Source organism: Ylistrum balloti, unplaced genomic scaffold (genome assembly GCF_031769215.1).
Source record: "Ylistrum balloti isolate Yb309-2 unplaced genomic scaffold, AGI_CSIRO_Ybal_v1 Utg370954, whole genome shotgun sequence".
Taxonomy (NCBI): domain Eukaryota; kingdom Metazoa; phylum Mollusca; class Bivalvia; order Pectinida; family Pectinidae; genus Ylistrum; species Ylistrum balloti.
The window spans coordinates 1-17,335 of record NW_026782537.1 but is presented as its reverse complement, the minus strand read 5'-3'; the positions used below and the strand labels follow the sequence as shown (position 1 = coordinate 17,335).

Genomic DNA, 17,335 nt, shown 5'->3' with positions numbered 1-17,335 from the left:
CGTTGGGTCTTCAAGATACAGAACAATCTTCCATTGAGTTAGATGATATATATTCTGATATTTTACCCACAGAGGAAGGTCATATGGAGGACTTGTTCGCCATCCCTGACTATGTATATGGTGATGTAAAGTTGGGCCCTAGTGTTCACGAGGGACTTGCCAAACTTGTAAATACTGCTTGTAGGAAAACGTCGGACGTTTCTAAAATGGCAGAAAAATACCCTGTACCGGCAAATTGTGCCGATATGACCGTCCCACGATGTAACCCTGAGATTTGGGGTAAACTTGGTAAGCCTTTACAGGCAAGAGATTTTCAACTTAAAGAGGCCCAGAAGTTGGTGTCTGACGGTATGGTACCTGTGATGAGGCTGACTGAGGCTCTTATGAGTCATCCAGACTTTCGAGAGAAGTTCAGGCCTCTGTGTATTGATGCTCTGTCCATGCTAGGGATTGCAGTACATACATTGTCTGTGAAACGTAGGTTTCTTATGAGACAAGCCCTCCCGCCATCATATCATGCATATGTGGGAAAGACATGCCAATAACTTCAAATCTATTTGGGGATGATCTTGCCAGGAAGGTGAGAGACATTTCTGAGGCTAATAAGGCTTTCAATGTTTTGTCTTCACGAAAACAGGTACAGCGAGGAGGTTGGAGTGGCGGCCAGAGAGGGCGAGGGGGCTATAGCCAGTACAGAGGCTCAGCAAGGCCTTTTTTACGGTCGGGCCAGCGGGGCCGGGGACAACGGCGACCCGCAAACATGCAGCAAAGTCAAAGCCAGAGCCAGACACAGAAAAAAGAATAGCCCCTAAGGTGAGTGTTCCATCTGGTAGAATCGGAGAGCGTTTAGAATTTTGGAAATCATTGACTGATGATGAATGAATTTTGGATACTGTGCGTGGTCTTACACTTGAGTTTGTAGAAATCCCTGTGCAACATAAATTGCCAGGACCAGTAGCTTTTAGTAAGGAAGAGATGGATATTGTTGATTCTGAGGTGAATGATTTAGTATCCAAAGGGGCATTAACTCAGTCTATTCATGAGAAAGGTGAATTTGTTTCCAATTTGTTCCTGGTCAAAAAAAAAAAAAAAAAAAAATAGTAAATTTAGGCCAGTCATTAATTTGAGGAAGTTGAACGAGTTTGTGGTGTACCACCATTTTAAGCAGGAGACCTTAGATGTTGTACTAGAATCTGTAGAGAGAGGTGATTTCTTCACTTCTATTGATCTAAAGGATGCATATTTCAGTATACCAGTGAACAAACATCATAGGAAATACCTGAAATTCAAATGGAGAGGTATACTATATGAGTTTATGGCTATGCCTTTCGGTTTGACAAGTGCCCCTCGGATATTTACCAAAGTACTGAAGCCAATTATGGCTAAAGTTCGCAGCTTGGGTATCCATGCTTTCTATTACATAGATGACTCTTTGGTCAAGGCTGCTGACAGAGAGGTTTGTGAAAGGAACTGTAGGGTGTTAGCTGGAGTTTTGGAATCTGCTGGGTTCCAGATTAGTTCCGAAAAATCTTTGTTTTCTGCTAGTCAAATGGTCATTCATCTTGGGTACTTGATAGATTCTATCACATTTACCGTTTCGTTACCAGAACAAAAGGTGAAGAAAATCATAGATGCATGTTCCCATGTCTTAGGTCAAAAGTCAATTTCTCTAAGGGAACTTGCTAGTCTCATTGGCTTGTTTACGTCATCTCTTAGAGCAGTTCGGCTGTCAGGGCTATTTTACAGATTGGTAGACAAGGAAAAGACAGCAGCCCTACATAATGGTTTGTCTTATGACGACAAGGTCAGTTTGTCTAGGTTGGCACAAACGGAGATAGTATGGTGGAGAGATAAGGTGAACAGTATGAATGGTCGGGCGATAAGACCAAGTGATCCAGATGTGATTATGGAAACTGATGCATCTGGTGATGGATGGGGAGCAAAGTTTGGCTCTCAGATAACAAAAGGTCTTTGGTCAAAAGCAGAACGTGAACATCACATAAATTTTTTGGAATTAAAAGCTGTCTGGTTGGCATTACGATGTTTTTGTTCAGACATGTCTGATACTCATGTCAGGGTTGTGACGGATAACGTCTGTACAATTTCATATGTTAATAAGCCTGGTGGAAATGTAACAGAGCTGAATGAGTTAGCAAAAGAGATATGGCTGTGGTGTACGGAAAGAAATATTTTCATTTCTGCCTGCCACATACCGGGTGTTTTGAATGTTGATGCTGATTACTTATCACGGTCAATGCAGTCTTCGGGAGAGTGGTCATTACACCCTCTGATATTTGACAGGATATGTGGTCATTTCTTCAATCCAGATGTTGACCTATTTGCAAGTAGGTTGCATTTTAAGGTTACCAAGTTTGTCTCATGGTATCCTGATCCAGATGCTTGGTTTTATGATGCCTTTTCTATGTCATGGTCAGACTACTTACCGTATATTTTTGCTCCTTTCAGTCTGATCAGCCGTGTACTGCACAAAGTGAAGGAAGACAAAGTAAGTATGGCAATAGTAATCGTTCCCTTATAGAAAAGTCAAGCGTGGCTACCTACTCTATTAAATATTGTTGTGGATGCCCCCGCACGCCTGCCGAGGTGGCGAGACTTGCTATTGTCCCCACAGGGGGAGCCGCATCCCTTAAGAAACAGCCTGAGACTGATCGCATGTTGCGTGTCAGGAGATCTCTCCAGAAGCAGGGCTTTTCACGACAGGCTGCCACACTTGTCTTCTCCTCCTGGAAACAGTCCACGTCCAAGCAGTATGACTTGGCATGGAATAACTGGGTCTCTTGGTGTGGTGAACGACAGGTTGGTGCCAATCATCCAACTATCAAGGAAGTGATTTCCTACCTCACTCATTTGTTTAATGTAGGGAAATCTTGCAGTGTTATTAATACACATAAGTGAATGTTGTCCCAGACTTTGCCATTACTAGGCCATACAGTATTGATGAACAATGCCCTAATTTCTAGGTTTATGAAGGGGGTATTCAACACTAATCCTCCTAAGCCCAGGTATTCATCGACATGGGATGTGGCACCTTTGCTGAAGTATTTGGGTGATATGTTCCCTTTGACAGCCCTGGAGGTGGATTCATTGACCAGGAAATTAGTTTGTTTGATAGCACTTACAACAGCACAAAGAGCACAAACATTGGTTAATTTAGACCTTGAACATATGCAGGATTTTGGACACTATATTGTTTTTACAGTCCCAGAACTTATGAAAACATCCAAGCCATCAAAGCCATTTTATAAAGTAACATTGTACAAATATTCTCAGGAAAGATTATGTGTAGTTTCAACCTTAAGATATTATGTGTCACAGACAGTAAACATACGGAAGAGTAATAAACTTTTAGTTTCTTTCAGAAGAGGTTTGCAAGTGTCCACTTCCACAGTGTGAAGATGGATGAGAGAAGTGATGATGGCGGCTGGAATTGATCGACAGTTTAAACCTCATTCAGTTAGAGGAGCGTCTGTGTCGGCAGCATACACGGCGGGGACATCCTTGAGGGACATACTGGAAACGGCAAACTGGGCATCAGCCGAAAGCTTTAGGAGGTTCTACCCGGGTTCATTTTCAACCAGTGTTCTGCAGACAGGGCAGTGATAAGATGTCAATGATATAGACTTTGTGAAATGTGATGTAATTTTGAAATACTAATGAATGAGTGAACTTGAGTTGCAGTTTGGTTTTCTTTTTCATGGTTATCTGGAATGTTGGCGGATTCTTTGAAGGTGCATATTATTAAACTAGTAAGCCGTATGGCTGAATGGAAGAGAATCCCCCCCTCATCCAAGTATCACGATGGATGAGAGGGATTCTCTGTAATGAAGCCCGGAGGCTGGAGAGTTAAATACCCTCCCAAGTCTCTGGGTTTCTATTTCTGCTGTTTAGTTTTGGATCTCCCACCCTATAGTTGCACACAATCTGCCAACAATTCTCTTTGAAATAAGCGTGTGTCTAGGCTTGGTTATGTCTTTTTATATGGTGACCTCTCACATGGGTCAGGCACGTGCAATGCAATATCGATAAGATAATTTTCAACTTTGAACTTCAGTGTCGCGCACCCAACAGGTTGACAAGTGCATATTATTTAACTCTCCAGCCTCCGGGCTTCATTACAGAGAATCCCTCTCATCCATCGTGATACTTGGATGAGGGGGGATTTTCCACTCAAAGTATGGCTTATTAGGTTACCGCAGTATTAGGGACTGGGGTTGGGAGTGAAGGCAGAGCGAATTCATTTATTTTCTTAACTGGTTTTCATCTAAGTCTTCCTCTAGGTAATACATTTCTGAACTTTTATCATCAACGATTTGGTACCAGTCAGCAGCGAGCAAGAGTTAATTCATGATTATTTTACTGAAAGCAAAGAATATAGAAAGAAGTTCTGGATGCAATATAGGGACAGGGCTTTTTTTGCTTGTCTTAATATTGTAGCATTTCTACGTAAATAAATATTATTCTCTTTTGCGATTATAACATTACTTGGGTGTCAGGTGTCGTTGATGAAGCCGAAGACGCTGAACCTTCATGGAATGTCATTGTAATATTCTCTTTCTACATATAGCTCGTATGTGAACTGTCCACACATTTTTGAGGCACCTGAAGGACTTAAAAATATCCTTACCTAAACCGAATCTTTAGAGTCTCATAATCTCTCCTTTCGAATTCTGGACATGTTTCAGACTGCTAGAGTTAGGATACGACATTATCAGGATCCGGAGCCGTCTTAAAAACTAGCATAATCAAAGACACACCGCTACAGACAGCTACACTCATCTGAGGGTGATGTCAATGAAATTCGTCGATGAGACAGTGCCCGGAAACGGGAGGAGTCGCGAAGATGGAAAACCTGTAACTAACTTACTAACTGATTAACTAACTAACTAACGAACTAACTAGATGACTGACTGACTGACTGACTAACTAACTAACTAACTAACTAACTAACTAACTATTCCACATTTTCCAGATGCTCAATGTTAAAATTCCTTTTTTTCATACACCATTCCCTCGTTTAATTGATTTGGAATTAAAATTATGAAATAATGATAATAAAATTGCTGATCTTTTCTTGCTAGTCTTAAATGTATATAAAATATACAAAATATAAAATGAGATAGCGAATTGGATATTTTATTACTCGAATTCGACTCATGTTAAAATTATGCCTCATTATATTATCTCAAATAGGTGCAGACAGCCAGTATATAACGATAATCCAAATCGTGATATGACAACAGGTATAACCTCTAATTTCCATCAAACAATAAAAAATGTTCAAGTATTTGTTTCATCTATAATTATTATGGACAATTACTTTTTAAAAACATTTAGTTCAATCAATCTTCTTATTTGTGGAAATATGAATTCGTCTAACAGGTGTATCCACGAAATTAACATAAATAAATCCACCGCGAAAATGAATAAATTTACTATCTACAAGCTGAGGCAGGTAGATGCTTTCTACGTGTGTTATATTAATTTGTTTTATGACTCACAAATGCAGAATGAAACTTATAGTCTAAGAAGTATATCTGAGCTCATCAACATTGAAACAATGGTCTATAAAGTATGCTTACTTACATGTCATTGTTGTCCAAATCCAAAATACGGTCATATTTTCCTTGGGTATCTATGGTCACAAATCGGCCATTGTGTTCCAGACAATAGGATTCGCCTTCTGACCAATTGCCTGTGCTGTTGCTAAGGAAGAATGGTGATTCTAATGCATATACTGTAAAAAAATAAAATGCTTAATTCGAAATATTTATTTTTCTTATCTTAATGACAATATATTTCTGGATTCGTTAAGTTGTAACAATATTAGTCACAAGACATCTGATTTATCAGTATAATGAAGGGTTGGATCAAAGACAAGTGAACGATCCTATCTAAATCCTGTACAGATGTGGCCCCTGGATTAAATGATTTAATATTTGAAACGGTAATAGTTTCTTTGGTTTAATACTGTCCATGGCAGTTGTAACAATTGTTAATTAGCATTATCGCCTCGTGTCGCTAGATCACGTGACCGTCACTTTCGGTTGATATTTTTTTGGATTGCGGCCCGTGCTAGGCATATTGCGTATGGTTATGTAATGTGTGTAATTGTGTGTGGTGTTATGTGATGTGTTGTATTCTTTTGTTGACCGGACTGACCACTCCGGACACATGCCCGTTGTCTATCTTCCTGTCCTTTCCCGCTTTTCTGTCTTTCTTTACACTTGGGCAGCAGATTTCAAAGGGGTTGGACGTTATTTGAAATACAAGTATACATCTCCAGCACCACATGCAGGGTAAGTTGCCGTGAACTATTTGTAAATTATTATTACTCATTAGTTATTACTATTGCTTTACAAGTTCAGTCTTTCGTATTTTACACATTCACGTATATTAACTCTTACTTCAGATGTCCAGTGGTCCGCATTATGTATTGTAACGTAATTGTGTAGAGCGTTCGATAACGTTTTGTAAAAGTAGTTTGATGTGCTCGTATTGTATACCCGTGTTTTTGTCTTTTTAGGGATTTCTTTGTGCTGATAATAAATTTGATCCCTATACCATTGAACCACTGAGTCGGTCGTTATTCAAAACGAATCCTAATTCCACACAGAGGATCCTCCGTACGATGCTTTTCCATTTACTAATTTATTAACCTACATGCCACGCTTAGATTCATTAAGGTAAAAACAATGCTCAGAATATACTCATTGGTTTGATTTGTTTTTAAACTATCAGATATATGAGAATTATGTCATTCTTTTTAAATTAAAGAACCACTGCATTTCCCGATATCGATTTAGAAATTTCTCTCTATTAATTTTGAATTACCTGACCGAAACATTAGAGACAGTTTAATGGTTTTAACAATTGTTTTCCCTTCTTTTTCTTATTTTCTTGCGGTTTCAATCATCAAATAAATTAAAGAAATTTAAGAAAGGTGTTAGGGTGCTTTAATCTATTTGATGTAAAAGCAAACCAGTCATGGAATCGTGTGACTGTGACCCAATTTTCTGCTTATGTTAACTTCCTTTAAATCTTATTGGTATTTAACAGGAATATATATAAAAACAAACTACCTGGTTGACTCAAACATCTTTATCTTTCACCCCTCTCCATCAGGTACCGTTAAATAGCATGCTTTACCAGCAAACGAAATAGGTTTGTAGCCGAACAAAAAAATGCTTGTCACTGAATAGGCGGCATGGCATAACCAAAATTGGCACCACTCCTTGAATGTGGTTTTTATGGAAAAGATGCACTAAATGAGTGTGATAACCATGGTAACAAATTCAGATATATATGTAGAGTATGAAAACTTGAGAAGCAATATAGCTAGCATCAGTTTTAAAAGAGAAAATGAATCTCAAACGTCTTTTGTCAAGACTGCTTAGCCGCTGCAACATTCCCAGTATCCTTCAAAACGTGATTTTCCGAATTAAAGCAAATATACAAATTTGTTTCTAAAATACCACAATGTTATGCTAGTGTGGTGAAGGAATTTTCACGCAGCATTTCTTAAAAAATGGTCACATTTAAAGTCTTGTAAACAATAATATATTCACATATGGAGATCTGATCTGTTTGTTATAGAAATACAGAATTTTATCAGAATCTTTAAGTACTGGTTAAAATTAGTTATTGAGAGAACGAACATTTTTATCATTTCTGTTTATAATGTGTTGTACCAACAATGTGAAGTATGTCGCCAATCTGCTGTTGACTGGGCTAGGCTAATAAAGATCTACTCCTTCTCTATAGTTTAACTGGTTTAGTTTAGTTAGATCTAGAAAATCAAAGTTTTTCCCCTTATCTCCGTTTATTAACCCTCTTCACAGTGGTCCAGCCTGAACAAGGCAAGTGTAAACTTATTGTTGAAAGCAAATCATGTTCGGCGGAGGCTTGACATGGCGATTTTACTTGATAAAGACATGTTGTGGCCAGTTGGCGTCACCCGACAGCATAACCTTTAGGTATTGCATAGTTATCAAGCATTAAGGCATCTTACTACTGTTGCCATGGAAACATACATATGTAATTTTCCACTTTACAAATTTGGTGACTTTTCTCGATGAGTTTGTGAGTTGAAATAGAAAAAAAATGTTGTGTCCGCCAAAAAGCGACGGCAAACAATTATATTTTGAGGTAAAATGTTAAATGATAATGATCATTCGTGACCACACACATCTCCAACATTTAACAAAACTGCTACATTTTATTAAACTTAGGAATTTAATATACATCGTTTCTGTTAAGATGTTAAAATCAAGATGTATACTTATAACTTTGATTAAGTGTAGGTAGAGAAGGAATTAGTACTACGATGAAAATCTTGAACATTTGAAAAATGATATGAAACTGTTTTGTAGCGGACTGACCAAGTGATTGAGTGTTTGTATTTTGAAAAGAATTTAGTTGACCTGTCAATAATTTCTGTCCATATTTTATCCCAAAAGAATACAAAGGATACAAGTGTTATCCAGGAAACAAGTTAAATGATACAATAATACATAATATCAAAGCTGCTTACATTGTAAGAGATCAATTGAGCCAATAGTTTGCTCTCTCCTGGTCTGTATTGTGTGTGTGATCACGTGTTTGTATATTGTCATAAATATCATGAATCCATGACAAGACTAGGTAATCGCCAATGAAGACATAATAAGATAAAAATTGCGAACTAAAAACTAGATTGGATAGGTTTCGAATCTCACATAGGCATTATTTTGATATATATTTAAATTTTTCTGTTGTTTTACGTTTTTTTCTTCGTGTGAAACTGCTTTATGCATAAATCTTGGCGCACAGTATCTTTAACATTTATCTTACAATGTTTAATCCCGACCGCTATATCTTGCGTGGCAGTACTCCAATGATATACAGTTATATATATTTTTTTCTTTATTAATTATTAAAAATAATGTTGATAATAATAAATAAAAAATAGATAAATAAAAAGTGAAAATGTAGGAGTTCACATTAAAAGAAAAATAATTTGAAATTACCTGTGTTCAGAAAGATACAAATCAATCCGATAGTGGTAGAGGTATCCATATCTACACAACCTCCATGGAAATCCCTGGAAATGTTATCCGTGTGCCTGCCAACTAAGACGAGGTGAAAGTAGCGGTATATTACGGTGTAACAGTCGTTTCGTCTACTACAAAACAATCTGCAGTCCACTGATTATTAAGAGGACTTTTAATGTTCCACGGATGGCTTGCCACTAATTTGTTTTAACTTTCAAGTATATTTATGTATCCCACAAATCTGTATATTATACATACCAAGCCAGGTACATTGGCAATTATCCGGATTGAAAATCTTCTACAATAAAAGTTGGAGAAATGGCTTAAAACTGTCTAAAACAAATACTAATAATTATAATTGTTCAGAAAAAAATCACGAATTTGTCTGTGGTAGGAAACGTAAATCAACATATAAGTGTGCATATATGAGTTTTACAACAAGAGAAAGACACTAACAAGTTATAGTGATTTCATAACATATGTAGGAATACAACATTTGCTTTGTTATATATACTAAGTAAGTTGATTTGCATGTGATGCTATGGTAATATTTTTTAAAACTGTTGCTTATGTGACGTGAATGAAAACAATTTCTTATCTGAAACTGATTTTTTTCAGTTTACATCTGAATTAATGAATTAATTCATAACATCTGTTATTACGGTGATTAATTTATATAATCTGTTTCTAAGGTGACTGATTTACAACATCTGTTGCTAAGATGATTGATTTATACCATCTACTGTCTAGTTGACAGATTTGTAACATCTGTTATAAAAATGATTTATTGATATCATCTGTTGCTAAGGTGATTGACTATGTCATCTGTTGCTAAGGTGACTGATTTATAACATCTGTTGCTAAGGTGACTGATTTATACCATCTGCTGTCTTGTTGACATATTTGTAACATCTGTTATTACAATCGTTAATCTATATCATCTGTTGCTAAAGTAACCTATGTATAACAACTGATGCGAAAGTGACTGATTTGTATGATTTGTTACTAAGGAGACTAATTTATGCCATCTATTGCTAAAAAGATTGATTTGTAACATCTGTTGCTTAGGTAATTGATTGATATCATCTGTTGCTAAGGCAATTATTTTACGTCTGTTGCTAAGGTGACTTATTCTAATATTTGTTGCTAAGTTAATTAATTCATAATATCTGTTACTAAGGTGACTTATTTGTAAGATTTGTTTGCTAAGGACACTGATTAATGTCATCTGTTGCTAAGGTGACTGATTATGTCATCTGTTGCTAAGGTGACTGATTATGTCATCTGTTGCTAAGGTGACTGATTGATACCATCTGCTGTCTAGTTGACAGATTTGTAACATCTTTTGTAACAATGATTTATTTATATCATCTCTGCTAAGGTGACAGATATGTAATATTTCTTGCAAAGGTAACTGTTTTATACTATCTGTTACTAAGGTGACTGATTGATATCATCTGTTGCTATGGTGACTGATTAGTAACATCTATTGTTAAAGTGAAAAATATTCTGTATAACAACGGTTGAAAAGGTGATTGATTTATGCTATTTTCTGCTAAGGTGATTGATAATTTTTGCTAAGGTGACTGATTAATAGCATCTACTATTTAAGTGATAAATAGATTGATAGCGTCTGTTGTTAATGTGATTTGTTTATAATATACAAAGGTATGTTGCTTAGATAGTTCGTATACATTATGATTTGTTGTATGTAGGATATATTGAGTTGATGTTTTGTTGCTTTTAATACTGTCTATAAAAAGACTGTTGCTGTTGACATTGATTTCATTCAATACATACTATTAAAGTGATAAACACAATTTCAATATATCTACAAAAACAGTATTTATATCTAAACTTGTCTCGAAATTTCGACAGTTCGTATGACTCGAATTTCATTAAGTCGAAATTTCGGTTGAGTAAGCGATTTTTCAGTCAGTCCATTCAGTTGTAAAGCAAAGAAAAAGTCATTCGTTGTCTCGAAATTAATTCTTGTCAGAACGTCTTCTGAAGAAATTGATCAATGTATACCTTAAACATAGTAGAAAGTCACCTGTGCGTAATACACAGCTAAGTAGGGGTACCGGTCCATAGTACACACAACACTTGGTCTGTGGCGATTATTTACCAGTTTAATTATCCAATTAAAAGTTAGCGTCTTAATAAGTGATACCATCCTGTACGTTCAAAAATTAGCACAATTACACAAAACATACAAACATTTAGCTTGGTTGTGTGCATCTTAAAGCTTGACGTATTACGTAGAAATCATGGGGTAAATGCCGAAATGGAAAAAAAAGAACCTTTTAAATGAAAAGACCTGGTATACTGAATGCCCATCATACTGAATTTGAATATGTGACTTACGTCCTCTCAATAATGAATATGACCTTTTCTCTTTGCACCAATGAAGAATTCTTTTCGTATGCACCTTAATAAAAGCAGTCTTTTCTCTTCATAGTTCTTATAATATTGAAATACTAGCACCAACAAAGAAGATATGTAGTGATTTGAATTACAAATATCTCATTAAAAATACTAATCTTTGTTATCTAATTATCATATTTTACTACCTTTTTATAATATATTTTTTACCTACGCGACTCCTATAAAATGCACAGCGTTGTATCACTGGTGATAGAAAGTGCACTGTCGTGATAAATTTACTATACTCTTTTTAAATTCTACATTGAAATTGTTCTCTAAATCAAGATCAAATTAACACGAAATATATGTAAACTATATATTTATCATTTAACAATATATGCATTGTCATTGCCGAAGTCATTTATATCTACGACCATCTATATCTCACTAATTCTTCAGCCTCGATACATAAAATAATACATGTTCGTGATTAATTTTCCAACAATTCCTCATTTCATAAAATTATAGTTTTAGTATGTTCCGATGTATTCATTACCGCGTAAGTATGTCTAGAGGTAATGGTTCTTGTTTTATTATCTTCAGATGTATTGGTTACAGTTTAGTATGCCTAGAATATCTGTTACCGTGTAGCAATTCTAGAGATATTGGTAATCGTTTTTGTACGTCTAGATGTATCAGTTACCGTTTTGTTTGTCTAGAGGTATATGTTACTGTTTTTTGTATGTCTAGATGTATCAGTTAGCTGTTTAGTATGTGTTGAGGTATCAGTAACCGTTTTTGTATATCTAGAGGTATCAGTTTCCGTTTAAGTATGTCTAGAGGTATCGGCTACCGTTTTTGTATGTCTAGAGGTATCGGTTACCGGTTTAGTATTTGTAGATGTATCAGTTACCGTTTCTGTATGCCTAGAGGTATCGGTTACCGTTTTTGTATGTCCAGAGGTATCGGTTGCAGTGTATATGTAGACATGGCTGTCTCCCTTATCCAGACGACCTGAGGTAACTACAAGTACAAACATGTACTGATAGGGTGGGGGTGCTACTTGTATATCTTTAAGCGAGAAATACCTAGACCTAGACATGCCGTGTGTTAGATAGACCGAGACATTGTGTGGGTTAGAAAGACCTAGACATGGTGTGTAAGATAGACCCAGACATGGTGTGGGTTAGATAGACCTAGACATGGTGTGTGTTAGATTGACCTAGACATGGTGTGTGCTAGATAGACCTAGACATGGTGTGTTTTAGATAGACCTAGACATGGTGTTTGTTATATTGACCTAGACATGGTGTGTGTTAGATAGACCTAGACATAGTGTGTGTTAGATAGACCTAGACATGGTGTGTGTATGATAGACCTGGATATACTTGTGAAAGACAGATGAAGACATGGTATATTCTTGATTGAGATCGAGCCATGGCAGCGTGTTACTTTTAGATAGACATAGACACGGTGCGTGTAAGATATCCCTTATAAGTATGCATGGACGGTTTTATGACACCTTAAATAAACCTATCACGGAGTTAATGTATTAATAATTAAAAAAATATATTAAGTGAAAATAACCACTCGATAGGTATCAGGGGTTCTGTTTTATTTTGGATTTTAAAATCTTAGTTGAAATATAGGATTATCAAAAGGATTTTTTTCATATAACAACATACAAAGTAATGCTCTTGTTATATTATATTTTCTTCAGACAGTTTGAATACAGAACTACCTTTCATATACATCTCAAAAAAAGTTGTTTGTATTGGTTTTTCTACTTCTAGTCAAGGGTTCTGTATGACTCCATGCCAGATTTGTCTTGCTTACACCCCGTACTGAACCCTTGACTCCACTGCAGACTTGTCTTGCTTAAATCCCTCCACAGGACCATTGACTCAACTGCAAACTTATCTTGCTTACATCCCCCACAGAACCAATGACACCACTGCAGACTTGTCTTGCTTACAACCCCCCACAGGACCCTTGACTCCACTGCAGACTTGTCTTGCTTACATCCCCCTCAGAACCTTTGACACCACTGCAGACTTGTCTTGCTTACATCCCCCCACAGAACCCTTGACTCCACTTAGTGAGCTTATATTTATGTTTCCTGGATAAAACCCCTTTACGTATTAGGTCGTTTTGGGACATATTTTATATTGATAACATATTCCAAGTTCTTCAGTAAGAAACCGACACATTCTGACATGTGACCATGCAAGTTACCTACCTCAAGACTGAAAGTAATCAAATGTAAATTTCGGTATTTAATGTAGTTCAAGTACTCAAAATCCTGAATTACGAGTTAGATTCTAGGGGAATTTTCCCCATTACATTACCAACACATTTCAGAATGGTAGTGTAACACAATGACACACTGTAACACAATGACACAGTGTAATATAATGACACACTGTAACACATTAACACAGTGTAACATAATGACACACTGTAACACATTGACACACTGTAACACAATGACACAGTGTAACACATTGACACAGTGTAACACAATGACACACTGTAACACGTTGACACAATGTAACACAATGACACACTGTAACACATTGACACAGTGTAACACAATGACACACTGTAACACATTGACTCAATGTAACACAATGACACACTTTAACACATTGACACAGTATAACACAATGACACTCTGTAACACATTGATACAGTGTAACACAATGACACACTGTAACACATTGACTCAATGTAACACAATGACACACTGTAACACATTGACACAGTGTAACACAATGACACTCTGTAACACATTGATACAGTGTAACACAATGATACACTGTAACACATTGACAAAGTGTAGAGGTATCAATTACCGTTTTAGTATATCTAGAGGTATCGGTTACCGTTTTAGTATGTCTAGAGGTATTAGTTACCGTTTTTGTATATTTAGAGGTATCAGTTACCGTTTTAGTATGTCTAGAGGTATCGGTAACCGTTTTAGTATGTCTAGACGTATCAGTTACCTTTTTTGTATGTCTAGGGGTATCAGTTACCGTTTTTGTATGTCCAAAGATATCGGTTACCGTTTTAGTATGTCTAGAGGTATCGGTTACCGTTTTAGTATATCTAGAGGTATCCGTTACCGTTTTTGAATGGCTAGTGGTATCAGTTACCTCTTTTGTATGTCTAGAAGTATCGGGTACCGTTTTTGTACGTCTAGAGGTATCAGTTACCGCTTTTGTATGTCTAGAGTTATTGGTTACGGTTTTTGTATGTCTAGAGTTATCGGTTACGGTTTTTGTATGTATAAAGGTATCGGTTGCAGTGTATATGTAGACAAGGCTGTCATTAAAATATTTCAGGTGTGTGTTAGAATTGATCTATACATGCTGTGTGTTAGATAGACCTAAACATGGTGTGTGTAACCTAGACATGGTGTGTGTTAGATAGACCTAGACATGGTGTGTGTTAGATATACTTAGACATGCCCAGTGTTAGATAGGATTTGTAACCAAAACCGAAGCATGTTATATATTAGCTATACAGAGACATTTTGGTGTTAGAAAGACCTATGCATGTTTCGTGTAAGATAGATCTGGATGTCAGACAGATGAAGACATGGTATATTCTTGATAGAGATCGAGACATGGCAGTGTGTTACCTGAAGGTAGACATAGACATGGTGTTGTAAGATATCACTTATAAGTATGCATTGACACCATAGATAAACCTATGACCTAGTTAATCTATAAATAATGGAAATAGTATTTACTGAAACCAAACAATCGTTTGTTATCAGGGATTATCAAAAGGAGTTTTTTTATGTAACAGCATACCAAGAAATGTTCTTGTTATATCCATTTTTCTTCTGGCACTTTGTATACGGAATACCTTATATATATGTATGTTGTCTGTATTGGTTTTTCTACTACTTTCGTACTCGACTGTCTATAGAAGTGTTTCAATCGATGTAAATTTGTTGTCATATTACACCTGTTTACTTTTGAATATCAAAAAGGCTTCATGATTTATTTTTCATCCCATCAAAAATTTAAAAAAAAATTGCTTTTTAATTGAGATAAAACATTTAAATGTTAAAACAAATCACAAGTGAATGATTCTATTAGTATATTCTTTGTAAACGTCGACACAGATAGGAAGATAGAATGTCACTAAGTGTCATCTTCCATGTCTTGTGAAGAGTAAGAATAAGATGAAATCAATTAAAATTATGACACTCTTAGGAGCTATTTTCTATTACTGCACCTTGTATATGTTAGTGAAACTCTGTAAAGTGACACTTATTTTTGTGTATCCTTAGTAGAAGCCTGCACATAATCGCCAAACATCAGTATACTTTGGAGGGAAATGGGGGAGTCTCGGTAACCTAAGCTTCGAGATAAATGTACAATGTAGCAGAACTATCATGAACATTGATGATCATCGGTCAACTACTCACGTTACGTCTATTTACAACATTTGGATATTCTGACATTATCATCACACATCACGTTATTGACCATGTGCCAGTCAGTCCCTAAGCCCATATCCGAGGTTCAACCTTATGTCATATAAACACATTAGAACATCTCACAATTCATTTCTAAATATGACTAGAGAAATCCTTAATTTATTTTACATATATCTGTATTTCACATACACTAGTATATAATAATTTTATTTCTACAGGGCAATATATTCGGTGCTTTTGAAAGCAACGTTTTCCAGTAATTGAGTTTCTAATGAGAACAAACTGGGCCCCGCTTGGGTTTGTATCCATGAACTATTTTACACGGAGATATATTAAAGATGCGCGTATGTATCATATTTTTTTGTACTTAATATGAAGATCAATATAATCGTCTTCTTTGATTTTTCACATTCATCTATATTTACAACATACTTAATACAGACGCTTAACTCTAAATGAAAACATGATGAGATGAGCGGGAAAAAAACTAGGCTAATATCGATAACAAACACAATAGGAAAATATACCAACACGTTAACATACTCATCATCCAAACTCGAATTCAAGGTAAAAAATGAAGAAAGAAAAAAGGAGAATAAGACCAGAAGATCATTTGTCATCTATCATATGTTATCTGCTTATCTATATTATTTTATCTAACATATGATACACTGACACAATCTTAAACGGGAAAATGATAATGTCTTCTCTTCTGAAAGTTAGTCGACATACTGGGTACACACAAAATGCTTGAAAAGTGATTATGAACATCGCAGTTGGTGATTAAGAAACGAGAAGAACATCATAATAAAAACCACGACTTTAAAATTTATTACGAGAAAGTTATATTCCGTATGGAATAAATTCTGATAGCAACAATAGTTTACATTCACATCACGAGTTCTACCGAAAATTAACATCTCAGAAATCGATATCATTTAAAAATACACTAGTGTCCAACTTTCGGAATTTTTAACAAGTCATCGTTTGAACTGAGCAAAATAAGAACATTACATATCAGAAGTTCCTACTTTTCCAAGGCGAAAAATGACTTCGTTAATATTACATATTAGGATTTTGATACTAAATGGCAAGTTTGATGGTGACAACGTATAATCGTAATATGGTTTCTCAATTATATAAGACATTCTATTATATGATTGCAACACTTGATAATTACTATAAATGTTTCTCAAAATGTACATCTCAAGGACAGATATCAGTTTTTGACATGAATCACAACACAAAGATCACTAACTATTCAAAAACATGCACGACATCGAAGCAAATCGGTTGGAAAATCACAAAAACATTCAACAGGACATATACATATTATACTTTGTGTACTGCACACTACAACACGTGCATGAGTCTACTTCATTGACCAATAATGTATTCAAATGATAACAATTGGATACCACTGTAAATTACTAATCAGCTAGACAATATCTGACACCAAGCAATG

The 17,335-nt window shown here is 35.8% G+C and overlaps 1 protein-coding gene across 1 annotated transcript; it reads left to right on the top strand.

Annotated features, from left to right (window-relative positions):
* Nucleotides 1-1,315: 1,315 nt before the first annotated feature.
* Nucleotides 1,316-3,452, top strand: LOC132559710 (uncharacterized). The gene is made up of 3 exons (XM_060224333.1): nucleotides 1,316-2,345; nucleotides 2,540-2,817; nucleotides 3,381-3,452. The coding sequence occupies exons 1-3, from the start codon at nucleotides 1,316-1,318 to the stop codon at nucleotides 3,450-3,452; spliced, it is 1,380 nt and encodes a 459-aa protein (XP_060080316.1).
* The last annotated feature ends 13,883 nt before the right edge of the window (nucleotides 3,453-17,335 follow it).

What these genes read in the sequence shown, in the direction of transcription:
- LOC132559710 (XM_060224333.1), top strand. Translation starts at nt 1,316, where the DNA reads ATGGCTATGCCTTTCGGTTTGACAAGTGCCCCTCGGATATTTACCAAA. An exon ending in AGATGTTGACCTATTTGCAA is followed by an intron (nt 2,346 to 2,539) that starts GTAGGTTGCATT and finishes GTTCCCTTATAG; the next exon opens with AAAAGTCAAGCGTGGCTACC. An exon ending in CTTGGTGTGGTGAACGACAG is followed by an intron (nt 2,818 to 3,380) that starts GTTGGTGCCAAT and finishes AGTTTCTTTCAG; the next exon opens with AAGAGGTTTGCAAGTGTCCA.